This window comes from Raphanus sativus, unplaced genomic scaffold (assembly GCF_000801105.2).
Source record: "Raphanus sativus cultivar WK10039 unplaced genomic scaffold, ASM80110v3 Scaffold1103, whole genome shotgun sequence".
Lineage (NCBI taxonomy): Eukaryota > Viridiplantae > Streptophyta > Magnoliopsida > Brassicales > Brassicaceae > Raphanus > Raphanus sativus.
Genome location: NW_026616417.1, coordinates 11,372 through 23,645, shown reverse-complemented (window position 1 = coordinate 23,645; position 12,274 = coordinate 11,372). Strand labels below are relative to the sequence as shown.

The following is a 12,274-nucleotide window of genomic DNA, read 5'->3' as shown; positions in this document are numbered from 1 at the left end:
TAGTTCATCCTTTGTAAGGAGAAGATTATTGTCCCATCGTGGCATATGCTCTAGTTTCTTTTGTTTCCTTTATATTATCAGGAATATATCCACAACATCATCGGTTCATCAAAAGAAAGCACGGAGATTGAAGTAAAATTCCCAAACTTTCTGATCATATTTGTTTCTTAACCTATAAAATATTACGAAAATTTTGGTTTTATGGTAATATGCAGCGTCGTCTTGAACGGTGATGTCTTTCAGGAAACTGGAGAAATTGTATCGATGTACTTTCAGGAACTGAGAGAAAATGATGGGTACCGTAAATGATTTTAGTCTTCATAACATGAAAACTTAACATCTAACCTTAAAAGTGTAATATAGTCATTTTCATTCATTTACTCTGTTACTTCGTAGTAGTCTTTTTGTTACACGATCTAAGGAGAAATATGATTAAACTGATCACAAATCAGTGTCTCTCTCTCTCTCTCTCTCCAAAACCATGTGAACTTTCTGCACTGAACTTGCACAGTCTACCTTATAGTTGCCAGAAGTTCTTCAACACTTCAGCCTCTTCTGGAAAGTATGTCCACCATACTATGAAATTCTCTTTCTTCTTCATGGACTGTGTGCAAGTCTTTTTCCTCTTTCCTGTAATTCCTGGCTGAAACATCCTATCCAACAGACATAGTGAGAAATATCGAGAGAAAACACAACAGAGTTTGTTACAATTTTTCTGAATGAATATAAATAACTCAGAGAAACAGAGCTCTTATACTCGTCACTCCTTCTTCACTTGACAGCTGTCCTTATTTGATTGGAACCGTTGGTATCTCTCCAACAAACTCCAACTACGACTCTAACAACCTTCTCCCTCCAATCTCTAGCTTCCACGTGTCTTTACTACCTCTTCACTCTGTTTCCTGTACCAAGCTTCTTTCCCGATAAATTCCAGCAACTCACTGACAGAAGGGTCTTTGTGGCTGGACCGGTTACTTTTAAATAGAACAGTGATACTATGCAGTAGTGCTTCATGAGCTAGATGAACTTTACCAGAGTGCGCTAAATATTTTTCATTCCTGTCTTTAGTTTTTATCTGTTCCAGGCTCATATCCTTTTTGGTGACTTACTAGGGTTTGTGGGTGCAACAGTCACACCACAACATCTCCTTCTCAACAGAAACGCTCTTTTCCAGGTGGATTACATCCATACAACTACTGCCTTCCCGTTCTCAAAAGAGAGATACACCGTATGTTCTTCACTCCCCTCTGGATCATCCAGATTTCATTTTCTTATATCTGTTTTCTGAAATCAGATCACTATGCTTTTACTACAGGAGAAGCCATTGTTAAAGCTGTAACTAGTGGAAGCAAGAAGTTCTTCCTGGGCACAGACAGTGCTCCACATGAACGGAGAAGAAAAGAATCATCATGTGGATGTGCTGGTATTTACAGCGCTCCTGTTGCCTTGTCTCTATACGCCAAGGTCTTTGATGAGGTAACTTCAAACGGTTTACTTTTCCCGGTTTTGGAGTTTACTTTAATGTTCATATCTTTTACCTCAGGCTGGTGCGCTTGACAAGTTGGAAGCTTTCACAAGCTTCAATGGACCTGATTTCTATGGCCTCCCGAGAAACTCTTCAAAGATCACTCTCAAGAAAGCTCCTTGGAAAGTTCCTGAGGTCTTAACCTTCTCGTTTGGAGAGATCGTTCCAATGTTTGCTGGAGAAACTCTTCAATGGCAACCATCTTTCGAATAATGTGCTGTGTGTGGAGTTGTCTAAACATTTCTCCCAGATTGGAATACCTTTGTTGGATCTTTTGAATTGGATTTTGTTATGGATGAGTTATGGTCTGCATTTTTCTTTGAGGAATAAAAGCAAAATACTGATCAAGAACGTTTATTTGTATTTTGAATCCGTTTTTATATTTTCTGTTCTTCATTGAATTTTAATTGACAGTACAATCCTCAACCAGAGTGTGCAAGATGTCCCATCCTCGTAAACGCTAGGCAAAAGTATAATAATCTTGCTTCGTTATAAGTCTATAATTTTTATGATTTCTACTTGATAGATTGTTGTTTCTTACACTTTAAACAGTATTAATTAAAAATATATATAAACAAAATACTTAAACATGTACTGAACTTCTAATACACACAAGTAATACAACAGTAGTTTTATAGAAACTTTTGAGGCTCAGCTCATTGAATAAGAACAAACTACTACACTATGTTTTAGAATTTATTGGCACCTCAAATTTTTGGACGAAAATATATAAAACATAAATAACATTCTTTTGAAGTTGTGAGGCTTAACTTTCTTTTTTCTTTTGATAAAAAAATGAGGCTCAACTTCTTCTTCTTTAAGGAGGGAGTTTCTTGGATTGTCTTGGCTCAGGAGGTCCAATGAACAAACCAGTCTCCACTTCCATATTGTCATTGCTATCCTTGTTCACTTCTGCTGATGACAAGGTTGATGATGGTGATGCTACTACTATTGCTCCCATTCCACGCCACTGTCATTTATACAATTTACCAAAACTCTTATCAGCAAAAATACTATATTTCATGGTTAGAGAAACATTTACTACTGAAGGAAAAAATCGGTACCTTCTCTTTCAGTTCTTTATTTTCCTTAATGAGATTCCTCTCCTGAGATTTTGACAAAGAATATAAAAGTTTTTTTACTTGAAGTATTGAAAATATGACTATTTATGCAACTATACAAAGATATATGTACACACACATTAGAAAAGAGGGGAAAAAGTAAAAGGTGAATTTTGCTTTACCTCATGCTTCAGCTTCTCAATTTCTTCACGAAGTAATAGGTACTGAAAATAATTGATTTACAAATAGATGTAAGCAAAAATTTACATGGTAAACATAATTTAAAGAATAGATGACCTTCGCGTGTACATTCTAATGAATCTTAAGTTAAGCCATATATATCAACACTATATGTAGTGACTTTACTCTTTATAATATCATTAGTGAAGCCACGCAAATCATGCACTTAAACAGCAATGATGTACTCATGCATGGAATTGAAGGCCGCAATTAATAAAGGGGATTAAGTTTAGAATAGATAGCATGTTACATGATTAACAGAACGACACGTATTGTTCTGAATAACTTTTTGCATAGTAATGAAAAAATAATGAAACAAATTGAATTTTGATTTCATATATCAAGGGAAATGATAAGTGGTGTACCGTGTACGTATGGAAGAACATACATTCTAAATTTTGATATTAAATGAATATTTAGTGTGCAATTGTGATGTGTTTATTTTTTTAAAAAAGAGTAGCTTCTTACTTCTTAGAGTGTTAAAAAAAGAGTACCTTCTTGGCTCGTATCCTGCTCAAGCCTCGTTCCAACCGATTCTCTAACTGTTGCAGCTCCTCAATAGAACATGCATCAATACCTTTCCCAAGCATTTTTCTGCAATTAATAAACAACCCCAGTTTCTACTTCATATCTATACATAATTTTCTCAAACGATTTATAAATTACAAACCGTTTAGATATCTCTAGCTGCTCAATCTTTTTTGTTAGACCATATGTTTCGTCTCTTGCTTGCTGCAAAACAAGTAGTATAGTGTAGTCGGTGAAACTAGGTGAAACATATAAACACACAAATGTTTTTTTATGAAAAGCTTATTCATCCACAATATATAAACCCTTAAATATGAATGATGATTTGTTTAAGTCATAACTAAAATCAAAGATTGAGAAAGAGGTTTGATTACCTGAGAATTGTCATCTCTCGGGTAATTAATCCCAGTTTCTTTGACCCGTTTCTGATATCGTTCTATTGTTTTTGCCATGCTAAAAATAGTCAAATGCAAATCAGAGAAACGCAAAGGAGGAGTGAAAATGTAAGCCTTTTCACTTTTTAGTTTTAGAATTTTAATAGAATAACGTATAGCATAGTTATTTTGCTTGTTTCGAAATTTATATGTAACTGATCACTTTTTCTATTGTAAATAAACCATCATGACATTGTTAAATATACAGAACAGATAATAATGCTAGATGGTTATGGATGTGTAAATTAAGTAAGCGGAAACGATGTGACTTTTTTTTTGAACACACGCGGCAACTATGTGACTTATATTACTATAAAATAGTGTATTTTTCTAATTATTATTATGATTAACACGTTATTTTGTTGAAATATCTTTACGTATATAAAAATATAAAATATATTTATAACTAATTTATTATATATATTTACTATAAACTTTCTAATAACTATCCCATAGTATCAATTTAAATATAATTAATATTCTAAAAAGATTTGCAACTTATTAATATCAATTAATGATCTATCATTGTAAAAAAAAATATAAATTTCATCTTTTGAAAATGTTATTGGTTAAATACTGAAAGCAGAATATTTGTTATTCCATAACATTACACAAATTTTTGAAACAACTATTCTTATCTGATTAATTACTGAAAGCGGAATATTTGTTTTGTTTACTTCAAAATGAATAAGATAGTGTAAAAATTAGTCTGCACATTTTAACCTGGACCCGTAAATCTGTAGTAGAACCGTTCCAAAAATACCTAATTCGAAATTGAATAAAAAATTTATAAGTATTTTTTGGATCCAAATTTATTTTACACGAAAGAACTGGAATCGAGAGAAACTGATCCGAAAAAACAGACTATAATAGATCTTACCCGATAAGAACTAATTTGTATCCGAGTTATGATTTAGTTGAAATATCTCTTGCTAACTATTATTTTGTAAACGTTTTAAGTAATATAAAGTTTTAAAATCTAAAATTTAGAATTTTTTTTAGTTTTAGTTATTAATATTTTAAATCAAGTTATTTTGTAAAATTTTAAATATATATAACAAATATCGACTAAATTTGATGGAATCTGGGTATGTTATGTCTCTTTCAGATTTTAAACATTCAAATCTAATCCAAATCCGATTTGAACCCAAACATTACGGATATTTCATAGGTATTTTAATTATAGATCCGGACCCGAGAAAAACCAACTTAAACCAAAATTTTTAAAATATCCGAAGACGACCGGAAGACCCGAACGCCATACTCAGATAAAAATCATAACAACATTCTACTTGAGATTTATGATCCAACATCATACACTAATACACATACATACAGAGACAATAGATGTAAATATAGATGCACATGCTCAGATAAAAACTAAAATTAATACTTACCCTTTAAAAATCATTAACAACTGCATTAATTAACAACTATGATTATGTGGTTAAGAATGCCTAGTTAATTGTGATTAACCTCTCTTGGTTTTGTTCAAAAGACACTTAAATACACGTAGATAGTTAAAATGCCTAATTGTTTTACTGTAACTCTATGTTTTTAATCAAAATGACTATAACTAAGCAAATAAAAATGAGAGAAAACAAAGAAAGGATGAATATAATTTTGATCTACACATGGGCTGACTCTTTCACTGTCATTGCTTAAGTAAACGTGTGTGGGAGAAAAGTGAAGCAAAATGCATCATTGTTGTCACATTTTTACATATTTATACATACATATACACACATACAAAAGAAGCATGTGGACTTACATAAACGAGTAATCCATAATTTCGAACGTTTGTTCACACATATATAATACTATATACAAAATAATGATAAAACTATACTCACAGACACACACTTGTATATATATACATACGTAGGAGACACATGGTACACATGTCTACATGTGGAAACTTAACGTTACTTCCAAGCTTGGGGTATTTTGCCTAATTCATGAGCATTCTGATAACGCAGATAGGTCTTATTCGAGTAATTAAAGGACACTATAGTAAAAAGTTAAAAGTCATATATATTTCCACATAATTATAAAACTAGCTAGATATATGTAGATAGTTAGCATTTGACTTTTCGTTGTTACAAATGGATAAAAATCAAGTATCAGATCATCAAAAAGATCTCATTAGAGAGAGAGAGAGAGAGAGTCGGAATGATCAACTCGTCTACAGCAAATGCCATGTACATACACATACATAGGTTGCAGTGCCATGTAAATCTGATTACTACAAGATATCTATCCTATAAAAGTACTCCGATCTACTTTTCTATAAACAAAAATCACCACTGAATCACTCTCTATCACGACTTTGATAATCACATAACCAAATATAATCCACCGAGTCTACAGTGAGAACTGGACCAGATTAGCCCCTAATCGAATCTAATCAGGAGAAATCATTTTTTTAGCACAAGTAGATGGACAAACAAAGAGAGGATAAGAGAGAGATGTACCTAGAGCTAGAGAACTCATAGAGTTTGGATCTTGGAGAGAAGATGATCAAACCAACTTCAGCTTCACAAAGGACAGATAACTCAAAAGCTTTCTTTAAAAGTCCATTTCTTCTCTTGGAGAAAGTCACTTGCCTGCTCGTTGCGTTCTCTATCCTCTTGATCTCAGTCTTTCCCCTCACCATTCTTTACTTTCTTATCAAAGCCTAAAATCAAAATCTTCTGATTTAATTAAATCAAAGAAAAGAAAAAGATTTGTTTAGCTAAATAAAACGAATAGTATCAAGAAGTTAAAACCATGATTAGATTGATTAGACATAGACTTATATAATTTCTCAAGAAACATCATCATCAATAATAAGCATAATTGGAAAAGAAAAACTCTTTGATTTGACTTTTACAAGAAATAAAGGAAACATTGATTTGCTATACATAGAAAACTGAATCAACGAAAAACTGAAGACGGATTTCGAGATTTACCCTCCTCGTATGTGTATGATCTTAGATTGATGTGTGGTTCTCTATTTGTGTATTTATCTATCTGTATATGTTTCTGGAGATAGACAGAAAGAAAGAAAGAAAAAAAAGAGATTTTGGGAAGATGGTGGTGTGATACAGATTGCTGGGAACTTCTTAAGAAACCCTAGATTTATGATGAGAGAGAACCACAAATGACATTTTCTTTTATGCTTCGTGATAATGCCTTTTTTTTTTCTTTTGCTTTTCAGTAATTTTGCAATTTTTATCTTATGCCTACCATTGGTCTATAATCCTAGTCCACCTGGCTCACTAGTAGCACTACGTTATTTCTTTCTTCTTTTGGTAAAAACTTTAAAATCCGAAAATGAAGACCAAAAATGTTAATGATAAAATAAGTGTAATAAATTCTGGGAGTGGAAAGAATAAGTTCCAATGGGATTTGATAAGGTTCATTTGATGATATTAAACTTATTCTTTTGAATTTTAAAATTTCTATTCAGTGGTTGATTAAACTATAATTATACAACTCGTACGACGCAGATAAATAAATATATTTGGCGACAGATTTATTTATGAGAAAAATGATAAGTAAAATGATACTGTTGGTGTAGCTGCAGATTCACTATCTCTTGAACTTCAAATAATTGGTAATTTCAGAACCGGTGTCCGTCAAAGTGGGTTTCATCAGTCCATCTGTGGACAACCAGCATCTCTGTGACTCTGTCGGTTGCCAGCTCTTCTCGGACAAGATGTGCTCAATAACTTATTCACACACGCACCTGACCTTCTGATCTCCGCAGAAAAAAAAATGATAGAAAGAATCTGATATCTAATCACTACAAGAAAACTAGTATATAGCCACGACCCAGCCACAAACGTTTTGTGGCGACAAAAATATAGCCACAAAATATCTTCAAAATAGCCACAACACACAATTTGTGGATATTATGTATCTTTTTGTGGCTGTTTAGCTACTAAATATTATTTGTAGCTGTCCGAAGACACGAAACCACGATTTAGCTACAATATAAATTGTGGAAGTAAATAACCACAAAATTCCACGATGTAATCTGTAGCTAATATAGCCATAACAGTGTCCGTGGCTATCCGGAGCAATAATATTTAATAATATTAAAAAACACACAAATTTAGTTGTGGTTATTTGTGGCCACTTAAAATACATAGTTGAGAAACCTTTTGTGGCTATCTGTGGTAAAGAGTGTAACATGTGCACTTATCACTCGTAAAAAGTTATAATATACATGTAATACCAATTTTTTTATAACATTTACAATCTTCTTTGGAATGTTAAAATCATTTTTTTAGATATAGTAATCATCGAATCAAGTTCCTTAATATCGAGACACTGAATATGCAATCTACGATTGTGGTTTGTTACATTATATATTTATGATGTTATTTAGTTTTAGACAAACTATTTGGTCTCAATTTTTAAGGTTATAGACTGACCAAATTTTAAATTCGCCTACTTTGGAACGGAGCTTCTTTTTTTTAGAAAAAAAGAAAGAAAATTAGAGACATAAAAAACAATTTATAGATTGCGAACCTTATAACTATTGCAGTAGATGATGTTCTTAGTACAAAAAAGTAGAAGTTCAAAGAATAACCTTATGCCACAATGTATACGGTGAACATTATAACCGCGCAAACAACGTCAAGTATATGTGGGGGCAGAAAAACTAATGCTTCAACACAACACTACAAAGATAATTAACCCATTAGTTTTCAACTAAGTTATACTTAAACATGATTCTTAAGAGTTTGATTAAATTTTTCATCACAGGTTATTATTACACAAAAAAATAAATAAAAATAAAAACTAAATCCAAACACTATATTTATGGTTTATAATCCTATATCTAAACTCTAAACAATAAATAAAAAATCAAATTTCAAATCCTATATCTAAACTCTAAACCCTATCCCAAACCTCAGATCTTAAAACTAAACTCCGACACAATATTTCAAACCCTAAACTCTAAGCCTAATTTCTATATTCCAAATCATAAACTTTAAATATCATATATACCCCCAAAATTCATAAATCTAAACTTCAAATCCAACCCTATTCCCAAACCCCAAATCTTAAAACTCAAGCCAAACTTAATCTAAACCTCAAATACCAAGTTATTTCTTATTCCTTTACATTGCTAGCTAACATTATATGCTACGATTGATATTTAATACAACACAACACAAGCAAATTTCCTTTACATTGTGTGTTCTAAAATAATAAGAATAAATAAATAATAATAATTTGTATTTAACTTAATTCCCTTGTTTAATAATTATTGTTTTTAGTTTTATTTTTGAGTGCTAAACTTTATCAAAATTGCTATTTAATTACTAATCTTATCATTCTTTTCAAAAAAAAAAATACTAATATTATTATCATTGCAGAAAACTAACCACGAAACTTTCGAGTGGCGGGATACTTTAGAAAGTATTCACAAAATATTTTACTTCGCGGGTTGTTTCCCGGCTAAACCAATCACAGCCACTTGATTTTTTAATTAAAAAAGGCTAACCTACTTGTTTCCTGCGCCCACAAAACCCACAGATCTATCTTCTTCTCTCCCCAGTCCTCACACACAGTCAATCTCTGATTCTCTGTACCTTCCACTTATACCTTCAGTATCCTTTATCTCTTCATTAAGTTCTTCTGTTTGAGGTCAGAGATCTCTTATTTGTTTTCCTTTTTGATTTGTATATTGAAATCCCAGGGATTGATTTTCTGGGTTTTTAATTTGCATGTTCTGTTTCGTTTAAGGGTTGGTGTCAATTTTGATTAAATATGTTTGTGACTGAGAAGCTTTACAGTGTAGGGGTTTGTTTACAGCAGATATGTAGCGATATTAGGTTGGGCCGATAAGGGTTCGAGGGTTTTGTCAATTGTGATTTTTCAAGCTTATTTGTAGTTTTTTGTTTTGTTTTCTGTATATTATTATCTCACATGTTCTTCTGCAGATGAGTATCCTACGTGGTTCTTCTTCAGGGACAGCTAACAGGAGCCGTCAAACTTGTCTTCCTCCTGGATTCAACAGACCAGCTACGTCCGCTTCTCTTCCTCCTGGAGCAACCAGACCAGCTTCTTCTGCTTCTCGACATCCACTTCCAAGCTTAGCTGCTGTAATGAGCGCACCAGAGAGACGTAACATGCCTGTTCTCCATCCACAAAGGCCCAATGGGACTTTATGGTGAGTTCAGTGTTCAGTTATTTGTTTGTAGTTTGAGTGTGTTAGTTATTTTTAAAGTTATGTCTTTGAGTTATTATTTCAGACAGGAACTAAAGGATAAATGTGATTAGTTGACTTGATTAGGTTTGTTAAAAACGATTGTTTGCTTTTTGTATTAGGTGTTTGATTAATTTGTTAAGTTTTGTGTATGAGTTATGAGTTCAGACTAAGTATAATGGCTATTGTAATGCTTTGAGTTTACATTGGTCCTTGTCTCATCTAACAAAATGTTCTGGTGATTTTTTTTCATAGGTTCGGGATTGACGATTGCACCCAAAAAGATGTAGTGTCAACATATCAGTCAAACTTTTGGGGACCTTGGTGGACCTACAATATGGTGCCAGATGAGAAGAAGGTCGCTTGGTGGACTAGTTTTGTGGTAGCTTCTCTATATTTACTCTGTTTATTGGTTGATACAGTCCTTTAAACTCTCATCTTATTCTAATAAACTAAGTTTTTAATTGTAGCAAAAATACTATTGGGATCCTAAGCATCACAATCAAGTTCATGTTCAGTGGGAAAAGATTCTGAAAAACTCAATCAGAGACCTTGTAAGCAAGAGGAGGAGATCAGAAGAAAAAAAGAAGCCAGATTTCATTGGCCTAGCAGATTGGAACTTGATGCTAGAGATTTGGCAGGAGGAGCGACACCAAAAGAGGAGCAAAACAAATTCTCAGAATGCTTCCTCAAACCCAGATGGTTTAGGCACTCATCGTCATACTTCAGGATCAAAAAATCACAAGCGTTATGCTTATGACTTGGTTAGTAAATTTTTATATTCCATCTCTTTGTTTTCTGCAATACTTACATAAATTTTTAACACCATTTGCAGACAGTTAAGGCTGGTGGGGTAGCACCTCCAGTCACTGAAGTAGTGCGTATGACCCATAGTCGCAAAGATAGCACTTTCATTGACAAAAGGGCTGAAGGTTTAGTGAAGGCTGCCGAGGCTCTTGCATTGGAGCGATCACAAGGTTCCTGTCCGACTGATGAAACCCCATCTGCACCCTCTACCCAACAGCTCAATGCTGCTTACATTGAAGTAAGAATCTCTTAATCTAGCTCACAAAATCAATTTTTATAATGAATAAATCAAAACTGTTTTTTTTTTGGTTATTCTATATCCATGAGTCTTATGTTCACTTTGTTTTTCTTGTAGGTGGCAACCAATGGAAAAGGGCGAGTTTATGGTCTTGGTTCAATTCAGGATATTGATGATGAACCAAGTGAGACTGCACCAGCTTCTTTATTTACACATGTGGCAGTTGATGGACGCTTGACCAGTGTGGAGGGTGTTGTAACTAGCTTGAAGGATGATGTTTCTGGCGTGAAGGAGGATGTAACTGGTATTAAGCGAGGTTTAGAGGTGCTGATGAAGATGAATGGAGTGGATCCTATTACCTTTGAACCTATTCAGCGTGAGAGTGATGCCTCTGTTCCAACTCCCCAATCAAGCCAAGAACTTGACCAAAATTCTGCAGTACACTAACTCCATCTGATCTTTTGTGTCTTTTGTGTTTATAGTAAGGTAAACTCTAACATCATTAGATGTCTTTTGTAAAAACATCACTAGATGTCTTTTGTAACTATTGAAGAACATCATTAGATGTCTTTTGTAAGAAAACTTATAATTTTAATGGTATTTGAATGTTTAAATTAAATATTATGCTTTTAATTTAATAATTTTGTTTAGTGCTTTAAATATGATTTCACATTAATTACCAAATCTAGTTTAAAATTAATAAAAAAGCAAGCACATAAATTTGTGGCAATTTTTTAAATAAAACAACAAATGTCCACTTGATAAGTTGTGGCTATACAAGCCACAAATACAACAACTGTGGTTATTTTGTGTCTAAATTCCTCAAAACATTTTGTTGATATCCGTAGAAATAAAGCCACGATTAAAAAATACCACAAGTTGTGGCTAATAAAACCACAAAATTGTTGTAGCTATTTGTGTATTAAATCCACAATTAGTTTTGTAGCTATTTGTAGATTATTTTCTACGGTTTAGAGTGTGACTTTTTGTGGCGAAAATTGCAACAAACTAGAGTTAGTGCTATTTGTAGCCACTGGCCACAAAAATCGTTTGTGGCTAAGTCGTAGAAGCACCGCAACAAATAGCAACATTTATTCAATTGCCACAAGCTCATACTCAACAAAATTTTTTTGTGTCAAGTTGTGGCTAAGTGTTAAATAGCCACGAAAATCGGTCAATAGCCACAACATTTTTCGTGGCTAAATACATAATTTCTTGTAGTGAATGGGGGTAACC

General features: G+C 33.0%; 2 protein-coding genes and 1 pseudogene across 4 annotated transcripts; 2 read left to right on the top strand and 1 right to left on the bottom strand.

Annotated features, from left to right (window-relative positions):
- The first annotated feature begins 578 nt into the window (after positions 1-578).
- Positions 579-1,809, top strand: LOC130503750 (dihydroorotase, mitochondrial-like; annotated as a pseudogene).
- A 266-nt stretch (positions 1,810-2,075) lies between these two features.
- On the bottom strand, positions 2,076-6,938 carry LOC130503751 (agamous-like MADS-box protein AGL19). Of its 2 annotated transcripts, none has more exons than XM_056998313.1 (8): positions 6,740-6,938; positions 6,263-6,481; positions 3,729-3,807; positions 3,497-3,558; positions 3,321-3,420; positions 2,769-2,810; positions 2,590-2,631; positions 2,076-2,495 (listed from the first exon to the last, which is right to left on the bottom strand). In XM_056998313.1, exons 2-8 carry the CDS (start codon positions 6,442-6,444, stop codon positions 2,343-2,345), a joined length of 660 nt encoding a protein of 219 aa, XP_056854293.1. In that variant the 5' UTR covers positions 6,445-6,481; positions 6,740-6,938; the 3' UTR covers positions 2,076-2,342. The 2 variants fall into 2 exon arrangements, with proteins under 2 accessions (XP_056854293.1, XP_056854292.1); XM_056998312.1 differs by having other exon boundaries at positions 6,263-6,465; positions 6,740-6,937.
- A 2,336-nt stretch (positions 6,939-9,274) lies between these two features.
- Positions 9,275-11,657, top strand: LOC108848327 (uncharacterized). 2 transcript variants are annotated; one of them, XM_018621658.2, is made up of 6 exons: positions 9,275-9,431; positions 9,728-9,957; positions 10,249-10,375; positions 10,464-10,757; positions 10,829-11,038; positions 11,156-11,657. In XM_018621658.2, exons 2-6 carry the CDS (start codon positions 9,728-9,730, stop codon positions 11,483-11,485), a joined length of 1,191 nt encoding a protein of 396 aa, XP_018477160.1. In that variant the 5' UTR covers positions 9,275-9,431; the 3' UTR covers positions 11,486-11,657. The 2 variants fall into 2 exon arrangements, with proteins under 2 accessions (XP_018477160.1, XP_056854291.1); XM_056998311.1 differs by having other exon boundaries at positions 9,311-9,957.
- The last annotated feature ends 617 nt before the right edge of the window (positions 11,658-12,274 follow it).